At 42.0% G+C, this 25,082-nt stretch overlaps 1 protein-coding gene across 1 annotated transcript in view; it reads right to left on the bottom strand.

The window, feature by feature from the left end:
* Positions 1 to 25,082, bottom strand: part of SND1 (staphylococcal nuclease and tudor domain containing 1) — a 414,314-nt gene that overhangs the window by 155,355 nt on the left and 233,877 nt on the right. Inside the window, exon 14 of the mRNA XM_065939612.1 lies at positions 20,595 to 20,667. Within this exon, the coding sequence (XP_065795684.1) occupies positions 20,595 to 20,667 (73 nt within the window). The remainder of the gene's footprint in view (positions 1 to 20,594; positions 20,668 to 25,082) is intronic.

Here is a 25,082-nt window from a genome sequence, read left to right as displayed (position 1 = left end):
TATCAAGGGATACTTACTCAGACAGAGAATCAGAGAGACATGAAGGGGCCCTATTGTTAGCCATGTAAGACAGATAAAGACAGATGGACCGATAAAAATAAAACAATGGATGTTCTTCACTCCTCCTAAATCTCAACCTACAATTTAATCCTATTCCAGAAATACATGGGAAGAGAGCAAAGGGAATGTGACATGCCACCGATTATGACGATGAGAAGTAAAAGCCAGCTGTGACAACCGAAGCCATGAAAGCAAATTTTAAAAGCACACGAGAATTGGCCATGTCTCTTTCCAGAGGTAAAACTGTGAGACAAAATGTGAATCTCCTGTTCTCTTGAGCAGGTGATATGCCCATGGACCATCCATTAAAGGAAAAAATGGAAATCTTGCCCAAGGTGGTAGAGTTTTTGAAATAAAAAATTCTTATAAAGCCAATTAAATTGAATGCAATCACCAAAAGATGTCATCAGCTTTTTCAAAACTCACATCACAGCAGACAATGCTATCTGTCTTTCCTCGTCATCTCAAGTTCTTCCTTTGCTTGGCAAATTCCTTTTCAATACAAAAATTCTCGAAACCTTTAGCGTTTGTTTCAGTGGCTCAAATGAAAAGACTGGAAAGACGGACTGACAGGTTCCCTCAAGTGATATAGTTATAAGTCATTCTCTGTGAATTTAGCGATGGAATTTTTTTTTTTTAATTTTAGGATTTTTGCTTATCTTACTAGAAAATGGACTAAACGTTACGGCTAAACGATTGCCTTCCTAAGAGCCTGTGAAAGTACAGCACTGTGCTAGGCTCCAACACTCATTTCTAAAGGTTTCAGCAATAGGTAAATAAGAGAAAACATGATTACAAGAACCAGTACAGTAAGAGCCCAGTTTAGGCCCTAATGAAGAGTTGAAGATGGCAAGTGGATCTCAAGGGCAGCCAAATGATAAAGTTGAAAGGATGTCATTAACATGACATTCAAAATTCTCTTCCAATAATTCAAAGCAGGACCTTCTAAGACTTGGTGAAATGACAGATTTCCTTATAACTCCAAACATATTTTTAAAAATAAAGATTAATGGCCTCAAATTTAAAGAAATAACAACATGGAAACTTAAGGCACAGGTAAGACTATTAAATATCAATATTTCTGTTTAGAAATACTGTTACAAAGACCCTCATCCTCCAGCCTTCTGTGGAGTAAACCATCCTCAGGCTGGTTTTCATGAGGTCTGGGAATCTATTCGCTGCAGCTATCACAGTTGAGTTACACAGTCTCAAGGCTTTGAGAATGCATGTGGCTATATTAGTTATAGTTTTCTGTACTAGTATTCCCCTCCACCAGTGTAAATAATCAAGAAGCAACTGTAATTCTGACCAGGTAAGTCTTTTTTGTTGCACTGGTAGTTTTCACATTACCTGTGCGCCAAAACAAACCAAATATTAAGTATTTTTCTGTCTTCCTAGAAAAGCTAATTTAAGGTTGCATTAGCTACATTTAACCTGCTATTGTGGATGGCATCTCTTTAAGGAATGTTTCTGCTTCCTCAATGCACCTTGAAATTGAGAAAGTAATGATGCAACAAATGTGCCTGGGGTGGCTTCATTTCAAAGGATGTTAATATCTATACCTCAAATTTATAGGAGTGAGGTTTTGAAGGACCTGAAGAAAGGCAGGATGATCCTCAGGGAGTGGGAAAGGTTATAAAAACACCTTAAGCACACACTCCTACTCTGCCCTCACTTCTGATGGTCAGTCTAAACCTCTTATAAATGTGGGTGCATGTGTCAATGCCTATAAAAGATCCCCTTCATCAGTGAGACTGTAACTTACTTCTAACAAAGTACTTTGCTGTGTAAGCAAACACATGTTTGAAATAATTGAGTATAATGAATTACCAAGCTTGGGAGACTGGGTAAGTTGTGGAGGGGGACAGGGTGGGGAAGAGAACAAGGAAAGGAGAACCCTTACACAGCAGTCACAGGGCAGAGAGCCACAAGAACACTACTCACACAGGTAGGTCCCCAGCCTCCTCCAAGAGCAGAACTAAACACAAATCAATCTCTCTAAATTCTGGAACACGGATTTGGGTTGTCAGTTTACACTAGTTGCCAGCAAAGTGAAATCTATGATTTTCCACGGAAAATAGCCACAGAGTAGGCTTTAACATGGGCTTCCCTGGTGGCTCAGTGGTAAAGAATCCGTCTGCCAATGCAGGAGACATAAGTTTGATCCCTGGGGTAGGGAGACCCCCTAGAGAAGGACAACCCACTCCAGTATTCTTGCCTGGAGGATTCCACGGACAGAGGAGTCTGGGGGGCTACAGTCCATGGGGTCACAAAGCGTCGGAAGTGACTGAGTGACTGAACAACAAGGCGTAACATCGTTGGGACTGGAGAGGCAGCCATTACAGCACAGGGAAGTGGGAATAAGGAAACCTATTAGTTAACAATTAACCACTCAGGATTATCATGTGCAAGTCTCAGATGGGAACTGTTAATAATGAAACTCACTAATTAGTTCTCATCATCACAATCACTCTTTGATTAACATCATAGGAAAAAGAACTAAAAACAAATACATGCAGAGCTTTTAATGGTACCATGGGGGTATTCAACTCCACAAGCACTTGGGAAACAGAACTCAAACATGATGAAGCCTCCTGCAGGTACAACTGCGTCCTGAACTGCCCACTCCAGCAAACCAGAAGGGTTTCCCCGCCTAAAAGAGCTGACAATCCTGTCGCTGCAGGGCTGATCTGAGGCTAAAGGACTCAGGATCACAAAGCAGTTTGGGTCCAACTAACCTAAATATTGAAGCAGCAAAGTATGTGTGTACAAGTGGACAGACAGAGAGAAAAAAGAGAACATGGAAGTCAGTTCTAAGGTTACTGAAGTGAACACACACCCTCATTTTAAGCTGTACTGTGCTAACTTCTCATCGTAGCTATCTCTGTGGTCAGGGCACTCCAGCCCAGAATAATCACCTCTGCAATCACACAGTAGGCAGAGCATAACCACATTCCTGACCAGAAAGGCAAAAAGGACCTCCATCACTCCACACTCCCTCCTTCCCAACCCAGAGGCTCCAGGGCCCCATGTGATCTTTCAATTCACAGAAGAAATTTATGATTCCCTGCAAGGAACCAGCTGTCTAGCGAGACAATCTCCTGACATCAGTGGAGCCCTGGGAGGGGACACCTGGGAATGCCCCCAGCTCCAACATGACCACAAAGATCCCCTTCCCTGGCTGATCTGCCATGCTCCATGGTGAAGCGTCTGTAAAGGGGGCTGGTGAAGAGTGTAAACAGCAGTGAGGTCAAGTTTACCAGCGATGAAGTCAACACAGGAGAGAACCCTAGAAACAAAACCACTCTGGCTGGGAAAAAATCCAAGAAACCGCATACACTACCAAAAACAATAAAAAAGGTGTTGCAGCTGGGCCATCAATAATCTCTCATTAAGTGTTGCCTGTGGTTTACAGTTTCTCACAGTGTTTAGTTAGCTGGCACAGTGCCTCACTCCGGCCTTCAAAGTGTTGGAACGTAGGAGAAAGCATGTTTCAGGCTCTGGGCTCCATTCCTGGGAGGAATGAATCAAGAGGACATTTGCAGGAGCACTACATTGGAAGAAGGCCCTAAACTTGAGAGGCTGCATTCTAATCTGTAGCACACTCAGAGAACATGACCTTCGGTTTTCTTCCTTGCTTCTGCTTCTTCACCAAATAATAAGGGAGGGCAGCCTAAAAATCAGAGACCAAACGGCAGAAGGAGACTGTGGGGTGCACTTCCCACGCTGGAAGAAGGAGACCTCCTTTGTATCCCCAAGGACTTCCCTGGTGGCTCAGACGGTAAAGCGTCTGCCTACAACATGGGAGACCCGGGTTCAATCCCTGGGTCAGAAAGATCCTCTGGAGAAGGAAATGGCAACCCACTCCAGTACTCTTGCCTGGAAAATCCCATGGACAGAGGAGCCTGCTAGGCTACAGTCATTGGGGTTGCAAAGAGTCGGATACGACTGAGTGGCTAAACTTTCTTTCTTTTCTTTGTATCCCCAACATGGAGGGGAAATTTTTTCTACCACCAGATGTGAAACACTGAGAATATGTCTGCCCTCTACAGCCCTGAAAAAAACAGGTGTCTGGATATTTTTATTGGGTTGGTCTTGCCACCATCTCTTTCTGTTCCATGAAGTACAACACTGAGAAAAGAAAGCGGGACTTGGCAAATGCTAAGAAAAGACACAATCGTGTTTAGGAAGAAAACACGCAAAGCAGCATTACAACAATAATAGCAGCTCAATTAAAAGAAAGTCAAATCCTGTTCCAGAAAGAGATTAGAGGACTCATAGAATATGGTCAGAACTTCATCTGTCATCACCTCTAGCCAAAATCTCCCTCAACAGGGGACTGGATAAGCAAATTGTGGTCCACTCACACAATAGACTACTACTCTGCAATAAAAAGGAGGTAACAACATGGATGGATCTCAAATACATGATTCCATTTCTATGACATTCTTGCAAAGGTTAAATTGTAAAGATACATTACAGATCAGTGGTGGCCATGGACCAGAGGAAGGGCTAAGGACTGATTCCAAAGAGGATGGAAGAATTGTGTGTGGGGGCGGTGGGAAATGATGAAAGCCTTTTATCTTGACTGTGGTGATGGTTACATGTATACATGTTTATCAAAAGTCCGTTTACACCTAAATTAAAAAAAAAAAACCCACAGGGAACTCTACTTAATGTTCTGTGGTGACTTAAATGGGAAGGAAATCTAAAAATGAGGGGACATATATATACATATAACTGATTCACCTTTCTATACAGCAGAAACTAACATGACATTGTAAAATTACTATGCTCAAATAAAAATAAAACAACAACAATAAAAAATAAACAAGAAAAAAATGTCTTGGGTAGGTAGACTATGCAAGATTTTCATTTTTAACTCAAGAAAATTTTCTTAATCAACTAGTTTATAACCTTTTCACAGTGAATAAAAAGTTCAAAATTCAGTACTCAGTAATTATATTTTAGGTAAACCACTTTAGCTATTCAATGCTTTCAAGTACTTTAAAAAATTTAAACTGAAAATAGTTTGAATGAGAAAGCAAAAGGTTAGAAGAGCATAGAAAAAAACTTACGTTTCCCAAAAGCACCATAAGAAAGTATCAGTTCTCAGGCAATGGCTAAGAGTAAGCATGATGCCATCCTCAACTGGCTATACAGAGGAAATGTTCTATTCAAGCAATGAAAAGAATACTACTAAGTACATACGTCTATTGACATTTCTTCTCTACCTTGAAATAAAATCATTCTGTGATCTGACTTAACGTTCATAAAATAATACCCAATTCCCAATCAAACGAACATTCTATATAGGCTCAAAGATAATTCTTTTACTGAAATGACTTTCAGTTTCCCAAATTTAACTGGCTGAAATTATGCTGCAAGAACCATTCAATTTAACCTTTAGAAATGAAGTCACAGCCTTTGAGAGGAAAAACCTGCACTTGATCACCAACAGGAAATACAATGCCCTTGGTTATTCTCTAAGACAAAAAAAAAAAAAAAATCTACTTATAAGTTTAGTGTATAGAAAGTGCAGTTGATGATATCTCTATGCCTCAGGCAAAGAGAGAAGAGTCTACACCTACACCTACGTAGGAAGCCTGCTCTCCTCCTATTTCAATCCTCTTTCCCTCACCTAGATAACCAAGGCAGTGCCAAGCCACATCCCTACTCCAGTTTGCCAATCCACAACTGTCTCAGAGTTATGGCTCATAGTTTGTGGGTTTTCACAAATAAACTCCACCTTCTTCCCACCCACTACTTCACCCAAACTACCCCATCCCCATTTCTACAGACTCTAGCTCTTCGACAGATGACTATTACAATCCTTGGTTAAAGAATTCAGTGTTTCTCAAATCACAAAGATATTCCGTGTTTCCAAAATCATGACTTTTTAAATTCCAGCTCTCCTTGGAGTGATGCAGTCCTCCTACTGACCTCTGTGGCCCGTGGGGCCTGATACACAGCAGATGTCCTGGGCTAACCTTGGAAATTCCCTTCACATCCTTTCCTAGGCTGTATTTCCTGAATCCATGTCTCCCTCCATAAAAATCTTCCTCCTGACAACCTTTTCCTTTAAAAAAGAAATCCTATTCTTCTTTTTTGGAGCAAATGTTTTATCTTAGGTCAGGTAAGTAAACATAGGATTGCTTTTGTAGATTTTATTTGGGTAAAAGACTATCCTAATCATGAGAACTTTGAACAACAGATAAATTCTTTTCATAATCCATGAGCACAGCAATATACTATGTTTCTGACACCACTGGTTGCTTTAGTTATGATATGAAGAAAGATTTTATTATGAAACAATTATATTTGCTCAAGAATATGGACACAAAAGGGACTTCCCTGGTGGCTCAGACAGTAAAGTGTCTGCCTATAATGTGGGAGACCCGGGTTCAAGCTCTGGGTGGGGAAGATCCTCTGAAGAAGGAAATGGCAACCCACTCCAGTACTCTTGCCTGGAAAATCCCATGGACGGAGGAGCCTGGTAGGCTACAGTCCATGGGGTCGCAAAGAGTTGGACACAACTGAGCGACTTTACTTCACTTCATGGACACAAAAGATAGTGGTCCAAAATTACCAATTTATAACAAAAAATGTTTAAAGGGGAAGGTATATCTTCCCATTATTTTAAGGCTAGTTATTTCTCAAAAAACAAGTAATTTACCCAAATTGTAGAAAAACCAATTTACATCAAATAGATGATTACAGTGATAATAGTTAAACGGTAGTATTCCTATTTTAACTTGTTAAAGATAAAAACAACCAATGGGGATATGAGAAAAGGGCCATTTAGATTTTTAACAATGCTACTGTGACTTTTCTAAGAAAAAAAGAATTCTAAGTTATCATAGGAATACTGCAATAACCATCATGTACATTTCCAGAAAAAGGACATGAGAAAGGTCTAAAAACATAGCTTATACATGGGATGTGACAGTGTGAGTATGGAACAAAGCCCATCAGCCAGTGTCTGTAACTCTGAATTATCAATTCTGGGGCTATGATTAAAAAGTAACACACAGGTCTGAAACACAATTTAAAAGAAAAATTTAGATCAATTTGTATCACTTCTGAACTCTCTATATGCAAGAGGTGAGAATTTATTACAGAACCACAAAATGGCTTGAGAGGTATAATTAAAATAATACGTGCAGAGTAAAGAATTTAAAAGACGATCTTATGAAGCACAAGTTTTCATTTCATGGGCAAATCAAGAGCTCAGAGGCAAGGAAATTGATGCCATGCTAAACTCTGCCCCACCTGAGACAAGAACACAACTTCAGAAAAGGATGGAGGAGGGGAAAGAAAAAAAAAAATCAAGCAACCTAGGACATAAAAAAATGAAGATAAATGTTAAATAAAGGTTAGATGATTAAAATAATCTCAACATCCCCTAAAAGTATAGGGTTGGCCAAAAGGTTCAGGTTTTTTCCTAACAATCTTTTTGGCCAACCCATTACCTGGAACATTTATCTTTGCTTGCAGACATACCAATTTAGGTTCAACAAATTTAAGTAAAAAGCACTGTGGAGGACTTAATATTTGCATTTTTAAAGCATTAATGAAACTATTATAAAATTTGGAAGGTTAAATTCAAGTTTTTGAAACAGAGAAAAAGGACATCCATTATGGTAGAAATTATTAAGACAAAAATGGTCAGTGTATAAGAATGCATTAAACTAAAACTTAATAATTTTACTCAATAAAGATTTACAGGTAAACAATGATACTGCTAAATCACTCATGCTAACCTTTAGTCTAAGGATCTACTTTGCTCTAAGTAGAATTGCTCTAAGAAAATAACTACAGACTATGATTTAGCTAAAGGAACCAATGACTTTTTTTTGTGAAAGGAAAAAATAATCCAAATAAACTAAATATCCAACAACATGTAAGACAATAATACTAGGTAGATAGTAAGGTAAAAGAGGAATATTTGTGTGGAAAATAATTAAGTAGAAAAAGGAATGAAGCACCCATTATGTGTCACTGTTCCAGGCACTGACTCCACAGTTAAGAATACAACAGTGGAAGTCTCAGTTCTGAAAAAATCTTCTATCACTTACAAAAGGGAGGGAGGAAAAGAAGAGAAAATGAAGAAAGAAAACAACCCCATATTTTGATGACAGATGTAATCTTACTGAAAATCTTCTGGTAGTACTAGTAGAGATGATTGTCTTCCTTTGGCTTATTTATATTCGAGGCACTTAAAAACAAAAATTTTGACAGAAAACCTGTGTTAAGAAGTATGAAAGTTTTTGTTTTTAAAAGAAGAAAACATATTAACATTCAGGGGCTGATTTGATTTTGCCCAGATAAAGTTGCAAATAATTCTGGTCAGATAATTTAAGAGCCAAGAGTCAACATTCTCTTGAGTGAATTAGTTCTTCCTAATTGTTCCATATATTTTGAGACAAATAAATATTATGGACACTGTAATAAAGCCTGGAAACTGATTTGGAAAACGTCCCAACCTAAAACTGCATGAGAAACATGATCCATGCCTCCTTCAAAAACAGCATCTGAAGCACAGAGCTTTATGGCACTGATGACAGCAAACTAAGCTCCTCTCCTGAGGAATGAACGTTTAACTTAGATAATTGTGGTGGAGAGCCAAAAGGAGTGTTGACATTACACTCCTTTGATTGTTGATTTTGAAAAACAAAATTCACGTGTTAGCACAATGTGAGAATAAGAAAAATGTGTTCCTAGTAAAGTCAGCAGCATGATGTAACGAGCATGACTCTGGGCTCAGAGATATTTAACTAAAAGTACTTAGAAGTGTGGCGGTCCAGTGGTTAGGAATCTGCCTGCCAATGCAGGGGACACTGGTTCAATCTCTGGCCCGGCAAGATTCCACATGCTGAGAGGGAACTAATCCAGCGCGCCACAACTACTGAGCTCTTGAGCTGCAACCACTGAAGCCCACACATCCTAGCGCCTGTGCTCCACAACAAGAGAAGCCCCCAAAATGAGAGCCCCATGTACTGCAACCAGAGAGCAGCCCATGCTCACTGCAACTAGAGAAAGCTCATGTCCAATTACAAAGACCCAGTGCACCCAAAAATAAATTACAGCATCGAAACATGTATATTATCTATAGTGGAAGAGATCACCAGCCCAGGTTGGATGCATGAGACAAGTGCTCGGGCCTGGTGCACTGGGAAGACCCAGAGGGATGGGATGGAGAGGGAGGTGGGAGGGGGGATCGGGATGGGGAATACATGTAAATCCATGGCTGATTCATGTCAATGTATGACAAAACCCACTACAATATTGTAAAGTAATTAGCCTCCAACTAATAAAAATAAATGAAAAAAAAAAGTACCAGAATTCCACATATACAAGAAAAATGTGTAATAACAGGCTAAACAACGATGAAACTATCCTTAAAGAAAAATAACTTAAAAGTTGCTAGACATGTTGTGTCTTGGGGTACACTTGGGAGTTGTAATTCTTCCTAAAGAAAAATACAGATTTCATGCTGCCCCCAACCAGTGACTTTACAACTTGGATATGATGTATTTGCATAAGGATACGGTACTGAGGTTCCCAATGTGAGACGCCCAGGTTGTATACTACCAGGGAAAACCATGTACCTCAGAATATGCTATGTACCCCAGAATATGTGAGTGATGGCAAAGAATTCGGACCACGGGTTTTGGTCAAGATATTTCTTTTTCAGCTAAGGACCTCGTATCATTGCCATTTCTGTCTCCAACGGTGCATATGTATTAATAATTACAGTTGTCACTAGTGTCATGAGGCTTACTTTTTAATCTCTATGATTTTTCCCCTCACAGCTTGGGAAATTCCCTTTAAAGATTCTTTAAAATTTGGAGATAAAGGGCTTGGCCTAGGGACTCCTCTTCTTCCTTAATTTCCTGGGTAATTTTGTACACTCACCCAACAGGACTAACTCATGCATGAAGCCCATTCACTTTTCTGGCCTTGGACCATTTGAACAGTCCATGGTTACCTCAATTTTAAAAGGTCTAGAATCACAAACCCTTGTGGCATATATTTGGGAGGAAAATCACCATACAGGAAAAGCAGCATCAAGTTATTTGTGCTGGACATTAGGATACACACGCATGACACCCACCTTTCATCCTCTACCCGTGACCTCCAGATCCAGGCAATGGCCAAATTCTACTAGTTTTTCTTTCAAAGTAGATCTCACACCTATCTTTCTTCATTCCCTGTCAAAAACCTAGTTCCAGCCACCATTCAGTCCTCCCCCAACCAGGTAAAGATACTAAAGCTACTGTTCATTCCACAGAGCGGCCAGAATGACGTGAGAAATGCTGACTTCATTACCACACTCGTGTGTCACTTTCCACCACAGGACCTTCTGGTGCATAATTATATCCTTCAGCCCTGAATAAAACCTCCAGCTAATTTCTTCTTTAGGCCTCTATTTAAAATCACTTAAAACATGGTCTCTGACCGCATGGAAGAAGGTACAACTGTGATAATACAAGTCCTAAGTTAGGCCAATAACTTCCCAGGTAGCTTAGATGGTAAAGAATCTGCCAGCAATGCAGGAGACGCAGATTCAATCCCTGGGTCAGAAAGGTTCTCTGGAGAAGGAAATGGCAACCCACTCCAGTATGCTTGCCTAGAGAATTCCATGGACAGAGGAGCCTGGTAGGCTACAGTCCATGGGGTTGCAAAGAGTCGGACACAACTGAGCTAAAACACTTTCATACTTCTATTACAACTCTAATTATAGACCCAGCTGCATATGACCTAGAAGGACTGCACCTGTCTTTTGTAATGTTGCATCCTCAACACCCAGCGCTTTGCCTGCAATATAATAAAAGTTTAAGTCTTTCAGCTGTGTCTGACTCTTGGGACCCCACGGACTGCAGACCAGCAGGCTCCTCCATCCATGGGATTTCCCGGGCAAGAATATTGGAGTGGGTTGTCATTTTCTTCACCAGGGGATCATCCTGACCCAGGGATTGAACCCTGGGGGTCTCGTGCATTTCAGGAAGATCCTTCATTGTCTGAGCGACAAAGGAAGCCAGGGGCTATAATAAGCTTTCAATACTTATTGTTTGATCATTCATTCATGACTCAACATGTCAAATGCATCTAAAACACAAACCAGACAGCATTGTTAAATGCCAAGGAGAGAGAAAGAGGCAGTAAAAGAACTCAAGAGAGAAGGACTATAGTTTGGGACTTGAACTAGATAAAAGGTTTGCAATACAAATATTACCAATGAGGATGGATGGATCATTTTCAAGGAGCTTCCGTATGCCAGGCAGAATGCCCCGCCTTTTAATTACCACCACCACATGAACCATTGATCTCTCTCATTAGGTCAATGGTTCTAAATACTTTGGATGTATTAACTCATTGAAGCACACCACAACCTAATGAGGTAATAAGGGCCCTTATTACATTCATTTTACAGATGAGAAAGCTATGGCACAGAGAGGTTAAATAACTTCAAAGTGACAAAGTAATAAAAAACCTGAGCCAAGACCTGAATTTGGTGATCTAATATTCGGGTTCATGCTACTAACCAGGTTCTCCATACTGCTGCTGTATTCTAGAAAACAGACCATCCTTCCTGTTGCATCCTTCTTCCAGCCTCTCACTTCTAGTTACTAACCAGCACAGTTAACCATACATCTAGGATCTAGAGGGTCACATTCGTTCAAACAGTTTCATTCTGTTTATGTCATCCCTTGGTAAATCAAATCTAAATCAGGCTCTGTAAAGAGATATAAAAAAGATATCATTTTCTCAGGAGTTTAGCAACTACTGAGGAAGATCATTGTACATATGTCAACTAAGATCAGTTACCAATCAATATATTAACAAATACAAAATTACAGTAATAAGTGATTGTGTAAATGCTGAAGGAAGGCATGATGAGAAGCCAGTGAAGATCAAAGGGGAAAATTGCCAGGAAAAAGAGAAAGAGCCTGAAGGAGGAGGAGGGCACAACCAGGAGAGAAGAGACAGCTACTCAAAAAGAGCTTATCAATAATGCAGTTGGAGTCAGCGGACTGACAACTTGAAATAATGGAATAGAATGAATATGAAAATATTCTCTACGGTGGTTGAAGTAGCCAGGCATGTTGCTGTAATGTCCTACAAGCGAACACAGGTCTTCCTCCAAATTCAAACACTCCCAAATCTAATCTTATAATAAAAATTCTATCATTTATTCCTGAGAATACCCTTTTCATGAGGAACTGAGGCACAAAATTACTAGGTAATTCCCAAGTTGCCCTAAGGTCTGATTCGAGGATATTTATCTGGAAGTCAACACTGCGAGGAGTGTCCAACATTCTGTACAACATTCTGCAGGGAATAAGTTGGAAGCATGCTAAATAAAGCCTTAAAACTCGAGTAAGCAGAATGTCTGTGTTAGTAAAATGACTTACTTTGAGATGTTTATATAAGCAATAGCCACAGGACAAAATGAGTTCAATCTAGGGCTAAGTAGTGTTATGATGGGGAAGTGGAGAGTGAAGCCATGGCTGGGCAGAAACGTTTCAGGTTTTATCACATCACTTGGCAGTCATGGCACAAATCGAACAACCCTATCACACACCTGAACCTGGGAACCAGGAATTTTATCAATTGCCTCCTATATATCCGAACATTCATTTAGCCAGGCCTGTAATGGGCTCATTCAGCCAATTTGGACCCATGAAACAGACTCACAGAACAATCTCCCCATATGCCCAGAAAACAGAAAAGAGAACTGAAGAGCATGAACCAGTGGAAGCAGAATCTATGCTACAGGCAACTCTCTGAAAACAGATGACATTTTTTCTTTGGAAGAAATGCTCCAGGACTCCCTCAATTTCCTCTCTCCTTTCTTTGAACAAAGGAAGAAAGACAAAAAAACTGTAGCTCAGGCCACTTAAATGAAAGGGAAGACTCTGTTTCTTAGAGCTCATTTGTATGCATCCCTCTGAGTGGAGTCAGTTAAACACGAAATCAGAAGGGAACTAGACAAATGTATGGCAGAAAAACTTCCTGAATTCAGTGTAGGAGCACATCAAGTCTATAGATTATTTTGGAAGATATTTTATTGTAAGAAGCAAGAAAAAACAAACAAACAAACAAAAAACCTGTTTCTAACAATGCTCCACCTCTGGGCAAGTCACCTGATCAAACATATCTTCAGAGGTGCTGAATTTAAGAGCTGGAATACATGTCTAGACCTAGGGCCCTGTGCTCAATGTCCAATCCTTCTATGTCAACTTACTAAGACACCTGAATTTTCCAACACAAAATCCTGTTGGTGAAGAAAACAGCAGACCCAGAAAGGCAGGGGCATGTAATGGGGCATTCTGCAGATGAAAGACATATTCACTTTAGAACTTTATTTCTTAAAAGAATTTCTACAACCAAATGACTCCACATTTTCAGGTATAGAGGAGCCAATATAAACCATGTTATAAGTAGTCTGGTGCTGCTTTCCTGTTCTTGCAATTGCCTCCCCTCTTAAAGGATAATTTTCGAACTAGTAAAATCATGATTTCTATACAAATATAAAATGAAGATGTGTCAATATTTTATTAATCCACTTATTAATGAAGGAATCAGAAAGATTTTATAAGTGATTCAAAGCAGGGTCTTGAGGAGATATATAGATATAGACATATATCCTGGAGAAGGGAATGGCAACCCACTCCAGTATTCTTGCCTGGAGAATTTCATGGACAGAGGAGCCTGGTGGGCTACAGTTCATGGGGTCGCAAAGAGTGGGACACGACTGAGTGACTGAACACACACACATATATATATAGGCAACTAGGAATGCTGAACCGAATTTGCTAAAGATGCAAAACCGTAGAGCAAAACTGTAGAGTAAACATGTGAAGTATGAAAACATTTCTTTTACAGAGTGGCAATTAACTATCTGTATAGGACTAGGGGCTTCCCTGGTGGCTCAGAAAGTAAAGAATCTGCCTGCAAATGGGGGAAACTTGGGTTCAATCCCTGGGTTGGGAAGATCCCCTGCAGAAAGGAATGGCAACCCACTCTAGTATTCTTGCCTGGACAATTTCATGGACAGAGGAGCCTGGTGAGTTACAGTCCATGGGGTCACAAAAGAGTCAGACATGACTTGGTGACTAATGCTTCCACTTTCATGCAGGACCACATTTGGACAAACAGGAATCATTTGCTTCCTTATCAGGTTTTCAAGTGAAATTCTCTCTCCATAGGCATGCAAAACAATCCAGATATAAGCAAAGGGGCTACAGAATCAGATAATCCCAAAGGGTTTACCAGGGAGCACTCAGCATTCCACTGAAAGGATACTCAATAATCATCTTGCCAGTTTCAAAGTCTACTAACAATTTCTCATGATGTTCCCAACTAAATAAAAGAGGTGAGAGAATATGTCCTACATTTAGTGTCTGACAGTGCAAAAAAAAATCAACAATAGAAGAACTCAGTTGAAAATGGGATTAAATTTGTAAAAGGAGGTGCTTAAATACAACCACTAACTGTGATAGAAGCTGAAATACAATCTTTTTAAAATTCCAGCCATTTCTTTGCAATTTCATTCAGAAACACATTCAGTCTAAGAAAGATAGACTTCTCTCTTATTCCCATGGAAAGCATAAATGCTTTTGGGTTTCTTTAGAAGAGACGGATACTGCTGCAGTTCTGGGGAGTGTGAATAGGAGAGCTTTACAAAACAAGAACTGGCCACACAGGACTCCTAGGGCTGCAAAAACTATGAACAAAGGGCCATAAAGCGATGCCCTTGGCCATCAGGGAGGGTGACCAGCTGAAGCCAAATCCCCTACAATCAAGGTCTGCTTACAAACTCTCTTGCAGAAGGGGAGGGGAGAAGGGAGCTGTGGGGAGAGATGGGAGGACGGGGAGGACAGGCGAGAATGGGGGGGGGGGGGGCGGATGAAGAAAGGAAAGAGGCTCAGTAGATGGGAGGAAGGAAGAGACTCCCAGTGTGGTTGCCACTCTGCTGTTGCAGTTGCCTGGACCACAGGGCTGCCTTGCGTTTCTGAGCTGGGAGACTGCTGGTCGATGAGCTGCCCCTTGCAGTCCGACTAGAGTGACAGGAGTTCAAGAACCTTCTGTGGGGAAGGAGGAGGAGTGGAACAAAGAGAACAGCACCTTCCCCTAAACTGGCAAAAACCAGAGCTGCCAAAGAGCACGTGAGAACCCGGCACTGGCACTCAGCATGCCTTCCCCATGAGGGGATGTCAACCTTACGGAGCACATACGGCTTCCAGCAGCAAGGTCAGCGGCTAGGGTGCTGGCTCTTGCCAGACAAGGTTCCTCTGGGATTTCCCCAGGGGAGCAAATACACGGTGTGAAGGGAGATCGAGGGCTAAGCAACTGAACTCCCAGGCAGAGCCCTCAGCCACGACCTTGTGCAGTCACCACAAAAAAGTCACCACCTTGTTCAGTCACCACACCAAGACCCTCAAATGTTAAGGAGGTTATCCAGAGGCTAAAGGAGAGTAAAACAGGGAAGAGCTGTGAAAACATACAAGAAAGGAGTGTTGGTACTAGCAAGTCACTGGTGATGAGAAGCTGAGCGGAACCTTAGAGTCACAGAAGCAGGAGTCAGCAATCTAAACAACAAGTTGGAATACACAGAGGGGAAACTGCAGGTTAACACAGACCTAAGTTATAAAGCCCTCGTGTGGCTGTACAACTTCCCCAGACTTGCTGGACAAACCACATTTTAAATCTCTTTGGCCAAAAATATTTTAAAACTCTTACACTGAGGCCAACTCCACTGGGAGCTAAAAAAAGACAACTTCTATAACAGCTCATAAGCCTCCTCCGGAAAGGCTGCTGCCAATACCCTGAGGACAAGACAACAGGGCTACTCAAGTTGAAAAAGGTGCTGAAAACCCAGAACCTGGAGGCAGAGGTCAGGAGGACATGCTTAACATCCTACCTGGTTATTTATTCTCAAGGAGTACTTCCATCCTCTGTATTTACATGTGACACCCTCACTGGCCAACTCTGCAGGCCTTTACTTCACAATTTAATGGAGAAATAAGGACCTGAAAACCTAACACTGCCCCACCCCATCCACTTCCCACCCCCAGAGCCAGTCTTTGGACTATTCCAGGCCTCAGTTCAGCACATTCGTATTAGTAACAGTATGCATTTCCAACAAAAACCAGCCATGGCCAGAGGAGGTTACTAGGAAGTGACTATGTAATGCGAGCAAAGAAGACAATTTTGAAGCGAGCCCTGTGGGAATACAAGGAAGGACAGAAGAACACAATAAATAACAGCAAAATCTGCTTCCGAGTTGTCAGGATTCCACACCACGGAAAGGCAGAAGACATTCAGGAGATGGACTGGCCCATCCTAGTAATCGGACCCATTCTGGGGCTTTTAGAAATGTGGCTGGAGTGGACAGGATGCTGGACGAGGCTCTAGTCTCTCGTGGTGTTGTCAACAAACACACATAACTCCACACGCACCCGAGAGGAAAGGACACACAACAGCGGACAGAGGGACAGTCCAGTGGACACTAGGACTCACCCACTGCCAGTGAGGGAGGCAGAGGATGAAACCAGTGCACCGTGGGCTGCAACCTGAGGAGCAGGGAGCTCTCTCCTACCTCAGAACTATAATTGATTTGTCTGATTTACCAGAACAACAGTAAGCCACGCACCAGCCACATTTTATTGCCTGTTTTGCACGTTATATCTGCGGGAGATTGTATTTATTACAGAGCAGGCTACAGCAAAAACAATAATAACCCGGAGATAAGCAACAGCCTTACATTCCACTAACTCGCATTCTGACTTTTTGTGTGTCGGAGAGGTGGGGAGTGGAGACAGGATCAGGGAGAAAGAAAAGGCACGAATAATGAAAACAGGGTTGAAAGAAGGGAAGCAGTCGCCACAGAACCACTCTCCAAATGCAATCAGATCTAGCACCAAGTCGATCAGATTCTCAGTGGGTTTCATGCTCATAGAACTGTCCTGGCCTGGAGGGGAAATGGACAAGGGGAGCAAGGACCACGGTGACAGGTGCTTGTCATAGCCTATTTCCTTCACCTTTCAAAAATCAGAAATAAAGGAAACCAGCAACTGTTTCAGGACCCAAACTCTCAGATTATTTTTTTTTTCCCCTTAGTGGATACCCTGAAAAACAGGAACAGAGATACAGAAGAGTCAAGTTTATCCTAGCCCCAGTCAAAAGGTAGGTTCATGCATCTGGCATTATAGAGGCCATGAACCTTATGAAAAATACCACATTCCGTTGACATTGATGTCAAAAATCATCTCCATTAACAAAAATCAAAACCCAACACAACCTAAACACTAGGGAGCCATTGTAACATTCTTGAAAAGTCAAAAAAAAGAGAAAAACTGTAATGAGCTCTCATGTAAGAGCTCAACTGGGGACAAGAGAACTCCAAGTAAGAAAGCATGTTTGGTAGCCAGCATTGATCAGTCCAGTCCAGTCCCGGGGAGAGCTGATGGATGCACATGAAATAGCCTGCTTGCTTCAGCACCACAGATGAGGCCAGCATCTCACCTGCCCAAGCAGAGAGTCAGCCACTCACTCCTACACCTGGCTACTTAACTCCCCACAGCAGGGAGTCAGCCCAGCAGGTCTTGCACTTGCTAACTCTCCACAGGAGGCATCTTCGGGCACTCCAACCCTGACCCACTGAAATCGTTTTTTATAAAACAGAAGAGAAGATATAGGAACAATGGGTAGAAACCCATCTCTAAGAGTGGGAGGCCATTAAGATTAGAACAAGTTTATGGGTTATCTGTCTCCCAATCATGATATATAACCACCTCCACAGAGCATATTACTTGAGTGTGTTTAGAAAACAAAATATTAAGAGCATATGCCTTCTTCTCCTCCAAGGATATGTCCTGGGGTGGTGTGAGAGGTCATGCACAAGTATCAGTTCATAGTCAATATTGTGGTGGCATACGGCAGGTTGGCTCAATGAACACTGCCATTTATCACAGCCTGCAACTGAGAGGGTGGCCAATGAGGGGAGGGAGCGACACAAAGATTAAAAAAAACTTTTTTACAAACTTTAATGAAACCATTACACATGTTTGTATTAGATGTCCTTTATTCCAATGTTTGTTAGTTTACCTGGATGTAAACCATTGACCTGACTGACCCCACCTGACCACAGGTCCCTCAGTAACAGCGCCAGAACACTGCAGGAAACTGGAGACCCACACATCACACTTAAATAGCTCAAGAGAAATCAACACACACATACTGAACACGATACTGTGACAGCAAGAAGGGAAGGTTAGAAAAGGGAGACAAAACTCTTCTGTTAGAGAGGGCACCAAAAAAACCTTTAATCTAAACTGAATAATGTGTGATGAAGGTGGACAAGGTCATTCTGACATCTATTGAATTGAACAGCTTTTTCACTTTCACTCTCCCACGTGATCCAGCTATCCTCTTTTATTTATTTGGTAAGTGGAGGAGTTTGACTTGCATTTATTTTTGAGTAATGTAACAGCAAACCGATTCTCCAATATCTAGGCAGAAAAGAGAATAAAAGTATGTATGAACTACAGTTTAGGGGGGATCATGAAGGCAAGTTTCCTAAGATTCATGGCTACCAAAACACAAAACACACACAAAGAAAACACATCAAGGTAGGAGGCGGCGTGAGATTCAAAGATAGCATCAGAGATCGCTAGGACACTTCGCTGGGGATGCCAAGAGGATAATCCCAAAACAAGTGTAACTCTGCCTCAAAAACCCATCAAGGGCCTCACCTCGATCCCAGTGGGAAATCTAAGCATGAACATGAACCCCGCAGGCCAAAACAGAGCACCATCCCAAGGCTCAATTCAGCTTCTGGATGGCCCCAGAGTGTGGGCTGGACAAAGGGCTTTGGAGTGGGCATATCTGCTCTCAGTGTAGGAGACAGCACTACCACTATGTTTTCCAAAATAGATATCTTACAACTCCCCCCCCTGCAGATAAAAAAATCAAAAACAAAAATTAACCTTTGATTTGACCAAAAGAATGATATTAAAAGAAATATGGCTGAGAATGCCACAGCAGATACAGACAGAAATTAATACATACATGAACAGTTACTCAGCATGGTAACCAAGAAAGAAAATTGGCCTGATACCAGCTTGCAGGGAAAATCACCTGTGAAACATGAGCCTCAATAGATACAACATAGTCACTTGCAGCTCAAAAGCCAGACTTCAGCTATGAGGGACACATAACAGTGTATCTCACTTGATAAACAGTGGCATGATGTCTTGATTGAAGTCCAATTAATATAGGCCACACTGTACAATCTGTAGTATGCAGTGACTGCTACAGAGAGGGAAAGTGAATCCCAGTGACTGAAGGCCGCAGGGTAACACCACACTCAGGCAATAGAGAGCTGGCCAGATGGGCTTAGAAGCCATCACCAGGAACCACAGGTAGAGCCTGAGTCAGGCTTGGGAACACAACAGAACAAGACACACTGGATTTGTCACTGCTGTGGGCTCGGCTGAGCTTCTGTTTACACCAGTATTTTCTTCTTGGTGCCCAGGGCAAGCTGTTCAAGCTGAGGCTGACAAGCTCTTCCTCTGTCACGTCCCCTGGGCTATGTGCTCTCTCTACATAGGACCTGGAGCTCCTCCTTGCCTCTTAGTGACTATGGCAGCAGAACTGGATGGTGTGTGTCCCAAGAACAGAGGGTGAAACAGACAGCTGACAGTCTTCCCTGGCCCCCTGAACAAAATCAAACTCAGCCCTCACTACCGCCTTGGGCTGCTCTATGTCTCTTCCGAGCGGTCGCCCCCCCGCATCACTGTTCTCTCTCTTCAGTGCTTGCATGTAGGGACCTTATCTGTCTTTATCTGTCCTGTTCACTGTTACATCCTCACTGTTGAGAACAGTTCCAGGCACCGTAGGCACCTGCTGAATAAATGAATAAGCTGTCTCAACTAACAAAGGTATCTAATTCAGACACAGAAGCTCCTAAATACGCAAGTTAACATCTTAGTCACAAATAATCATTTGGAGACAGCCTTTAGGCAGCTCAAAAGTATCTACATCACCTCTTCTTTTCTATCATCTAGTAGATCTGTTAGCTCAAAGGATGCTCACACCCTTCCAGCCTCACTCATTAGGATTAATTCCTAAACTTGTCCGAAAATCTGTATTTGACGTTTTTTTCCACTAAGACTTGGCAGCCACAGAATTAAACAGGGAAATTTCTTATTTAAGATAACTTCATTTTAACACAGCTCAAGAGAAATATCTTCTAACTCATGATCATAAGAAAAAGGAAAAGTAACTCAGTAAAAATTCAGGTGGAGAGCTGGGAGGTTTTATGCCCTGGTTTAAATTCTGTTTTCCCAGAGAATAAAACAGGATCTCTACAGAGGCATTAGCAGAAGCCGTGGAAAAACTCACATTCAGTGCCTGAAAACAAATGGCTACAGAAAACACATAAGCGGAGGCCCTTCAGTGAAGCAGCAGCCAAGCTCTTGGCGCCTCGAAGTCACATGGCTCCATTCAACGACACAACTCACCCCAGATATGTCTGCGACCCGGTGGATAGGCACTTCCTTCTTGCTATGCAATCCTTTGCCATTCTTAATAGCTCTGTAAAGAAAGAGAAAGGAAGAAAAAAAAAGCCCAATGAAAATACAAACCACAGTGGGAAGGGGTAAGGAGGGTGGGAAAGGGGGCGAGAAGAGAGGTCAGTCAGTTCACTGGGCACATGTGACTACAGAGGGCATATGCATACTGCTGAGTAGCTAGTGTTGTCCAGAACATTCCATGGTGGGGAGGGTACACGTCTGCTCTTCCCCCAAGCCCAGTAACCATGACTTGGCTGCTAGTTATGGCCAGCTGTTTGCCACGTTATCAGAGACAGCTCCCTAACTTGTCTCCAAATGAAAGGCATTGTTCCAGGCATAAAAGAACAATCAGTTGGAAGAGCACATTCCTAAAAAACAGAAGTAATAATGTTTCTTGAAGTAATAATGTTTCTTTCTGGGTGTAATCACATGAAACATTTTCAATGCAATATATGTACCTAGCATTCCAATTCTAATGGAAATAAGTTTCTCCCAGGTAAAAAGATAAATTGCCCTGAATGAAGCAATATTGTACAGAAGTCTTTTTAATATTGGGGAAGAAGGGAGTTTCTTGGAAGTCCAGTGGTATGAATGCAGTGCTTTCACATCCTTGGTTGGGTAACTAATATCATGCAAGCTGTGCAGCATGGTCAATAAATAATAAATAAATCGGGAAGAAATTAGCAAAGGTGCATAATTGAGAATAAGCCTCATTTTCAATCAGTCTCAGGTTGTAATGACAATGGGCTTAGCAGGGGATCCTGCAACACACATCTGACCACCTTTTGCACCCTAATTGGACTGGTCCAGTTGTGTCCTATTTGAATTGGTCCAATCTCCCACCTTTTGCGTCCTAATCCCTTGAGTGGTAGCTTCAGGGACCTGATCACTCGTGTAACAATGAAGGACCGCAGACTCAAAGGTGGTGGTACAGCACTAAGCAATTAGTTAAGACCTTTGCACATACTTAGAGGAGGAAATTGCAATCCACTCCAGGATTCTTGTTGGGAAATCCCATGGACAGAGCGGGCTATAGTCCATGGGGTTGCAAAGAGTCAGACACGACTGAGTGATTAACACTTTGTGCATACTGCCATGTAAGGAACACTTGTGTTTAGGGACAGAGAAAGATTCAGAATTGTGTCTGCTTCATGAACTAGACTTTCTAGGGTTTCCATATCCCAGAGAAAGTGTTAAAGTAAACTGCCCAGACCACACTGCAGCCTTCCTTGCACTCAGGCTCCACAAACGACCAGAACTAGAGGTATTACTCTCGAGTCCTAACTTTCTAAATCCAATTCACAAATCAAACTGGGTGGGAGTTGCTGAGTGCAAAGTGGAAGAGTCATTTCTTACATACGTGGCTCTCATCACTCGCCTCGTTTTCCACCCAGGGGACCTATCTCTCACTCAACTTATCTGAAACACCTTCTGTTCAGAAACAACAAACAAAACACTTCCCTTTCTACTCAGTTTCCATTCCGTGATGAGGGTAAGAAATCAAAATACAGAATTTTAAAAAACTGTAACTCGCTCTCTTCTGAACTGTTAATGGAAAGAAAATATTTACAAGTTCCTTGAACGCCACAGTTCCTCCTGAATGTGAATCAAGGCAAGGGCTTTAGATATTCCAAGTGGGTCAGAATTCCTCCATTTAATTTTAGTCCGGTGCTTTATCATTCAGGGAATCGGATGATGACCACAGATGGGGGCTGATTCTCAAGGTGTACTCCCTGGTCTCTTGGGATCTCCATCTAATAGCAGCTCCACCTCCTTCAGCTCCTAAGCCCTGGGTGTATCTGGACTGTGTTATGTTCTACAGTCTCCTCTGCCACCAACACGCTTTCCCATTTGCTACCATAAACTCGAAGGAGGAGTCTTGGGAACAAACCTGCTGTGAGGCAAGACAAGCTTACTGTCACCCCAACTGTAAGTTGCCTCCCTTCAGGGCTAGGCATGGTTAGCTTTTTGCAGGTCCTGTGCGGGCACAAAGTGCCTACAGCCTTCTCCTGTTCTAACAATCAGGACAACCAAAATAAATGGACCTACCCAGTAAACAGATGGTTCATGTGAGAACATTGCTGAATGCCTGGCCTCTCCTGGGGGCTGGAGAGCATCTCATATACTACGAGGAAAAAAGAATGGGGTCTGGGCAGTAAGTCAGAAAACAGGTTCTTTGTAAAAGCAGTGAGGTGGTAAACTAAAATTCTTCTTTCTCTCTGTGATCCCAAAGGAGCTTTATGACATAAGCAGAAATTTAGGACTTAACCAAGGTTAAACATACTAACCCAAGGGGAAAAACCATCATACCCCAAACAGAAAATATGGATAACAGTATGCATATGCCATTTGAAACAAACCAGAATTTTAAAAAAATGAAGTCTTAATCTTAAAAAGGCAGAGGAACTAGAGATCAAATTGCCATCATCCATTGGATCATAGAAAAAGCAAGAGAATTCCAGAAACACATCTACTTCTGCTTCATTGTCTATGCTAAAGCCTTTGACTATGTGGATCACAACAAACTGGAAAATCCTTCAAGAGATGGGAATACCAGACCACCTGACCTGCCTCCTGTGAAACCTGAATGCAGGTCAAAACGCAAGAGTTAGGACCTTACATGGAACAATGGACTGGTTCCAAATTGGAAAGGAGCACATCAAGGCTGTATATTGTCACATTGCTTATTTAACTTATATGCAGAGTACATCATGCAAAATGCCAAACTGGCTGAAGCACAAACTGGAATAAAGATTGCTGGGAGAAATATCAATAACCTCAGATATGCATGACATCACCCTTATGGCAGAAAGCAAAGAGGAGCTAGAGTCTCTTGATAAAAGTAAAAGAGGGGAGTGAAAAAGCTGGCATAAAACTCAACATTTAAAAAACTAAGATCATGGCATCTGGTCCCATCACTTCATGGCAAAGAGATGGGGAAACAATGGAAACAGTGACAGACTTTATTTTCTGGGGCTCCAAAATCACTGCAGATGGTAACTGCAGCCATGAAATTAAAAGATGCTTGCTCCCTGGAAGAAAAGCTATGACAAACCTAGACAGCATATTAAAAAGCAGAGACATTACTTTGCCAACAAAGGTCTGTCTAGTCAAGGCTATTGTTTTTCCAGTAGTCCTGCATGGATGTGTGAGCTGCACTATAAAGAAAGCTGAGCACTGAAGAATGATGCTTTTGAATTGTGGTGTTGGAGAAGACTCGAGAGTCCCTTGGACTGCAAGGAGATCCGACCAGTCCATCCTAAAGGAAATTAGTCCTGAATATTCACTGGAAGGACTGATGCTGAAGCTGAAACTCCAATACTCTGGCCACCTGATGTGAAAAATCGACTCATTGGAAAAGACCCTGATGCAGGGAAGGACTGAGGGTGGGAGGAGAAGGGACGACAGAGGATGAGATGGTTGGATGGCATCACTAACGTTATGGACATGAGTTTGAGTAGGCTGCTTACCTTGTTTCTAAAAAGATTATTATTAAGTAGTTGGTTGCATTCAGGTATTAATTTTGCAAAAACCTTCAAAGACTTCCTCTTTCCATACTTTAGATAAAATTGCTAAATTAGATAAGATTTCAGGCACATTCTGTAAATTTCATTTATATTCAGGAGGCAATATCATATTTAAGGGCTTCCCAGGTAGCTCAGTGGTAAAGAATCTATCTGAAATGTAGGAGACCTGGGTCCAACCCTTGGGTCAGGAAGATCCCCTGGAGAAGGAAATGGCAACCCATTAAAGTATTCTTGCCTGGGAAATCCCATGGACAGAGGAGCCTGGCAGGCTACAGTCCATGGGGTCGCAAAGAATCAGACATGACTGAGCGACTAAACAACAACAGATCATACTTAAACTGAGAAATAGTTCTTATTGTTAGTTCTTAACAAAACAGAGACAAAAGTGAAAGTTTTGTATTACTATCTGTAGATACTAACTATAATCGCTGCCTGCCCAGGGCAACCTCTAAAGAGTAAATGGTACACGGGACCCAGGCCACCCAGCATGAGGGCTCACTGACAAAGTTGCTAAATGGTATCAAACCTGCTCAGGGAGACCCAGGTCTCCCGCCCTGTGCTGCGGTTGCTTTGGTCCTTGTTTGCCCACTGCTGCAGAAAGGGCCCGGGGTGAGCCAGGGCCCCGGGTGAGCCATCCGCAGAAAACCTCCATCAGTCTGACACAAGGGCTTCTAGAGAGAGGATCTGGGGGAACGACCCAGTGCAGACATACCTGCTCTTATCTCAAAGAAGTGAGGAGCAAACACCAAGAGCAGTAGACTCTCCACAGTGCTGTTCCCGAAAGGAATATACTATGTACCTTTTTCTTCCAGGAGGCAAAGTACATATATGACATGCCTGTCTACTAACAGCTGTACATACAGAAAATGAAAACAGGATCCTGCTTCTGCTGCCTTGTCATGACTTCTCG

The sequence above is a fragment of the Muntiacus reevesi genome, chromosome 6, assembly GCF_963930625.1.
Source record: "Muntiacus reevesi chromosome 6, mMunRee1.1, whole genome shotgun sequence".
Classification (NCBI taxonomy): Eukaryota; Metazoa; Chordata; class Mammalia; order Artiodactyla; family Cervidae; genus Muntiacus; species Muntiacus reevesi.
This window is presented reverse-complemented; position numbering and strand designations above follow the sequence as displayed.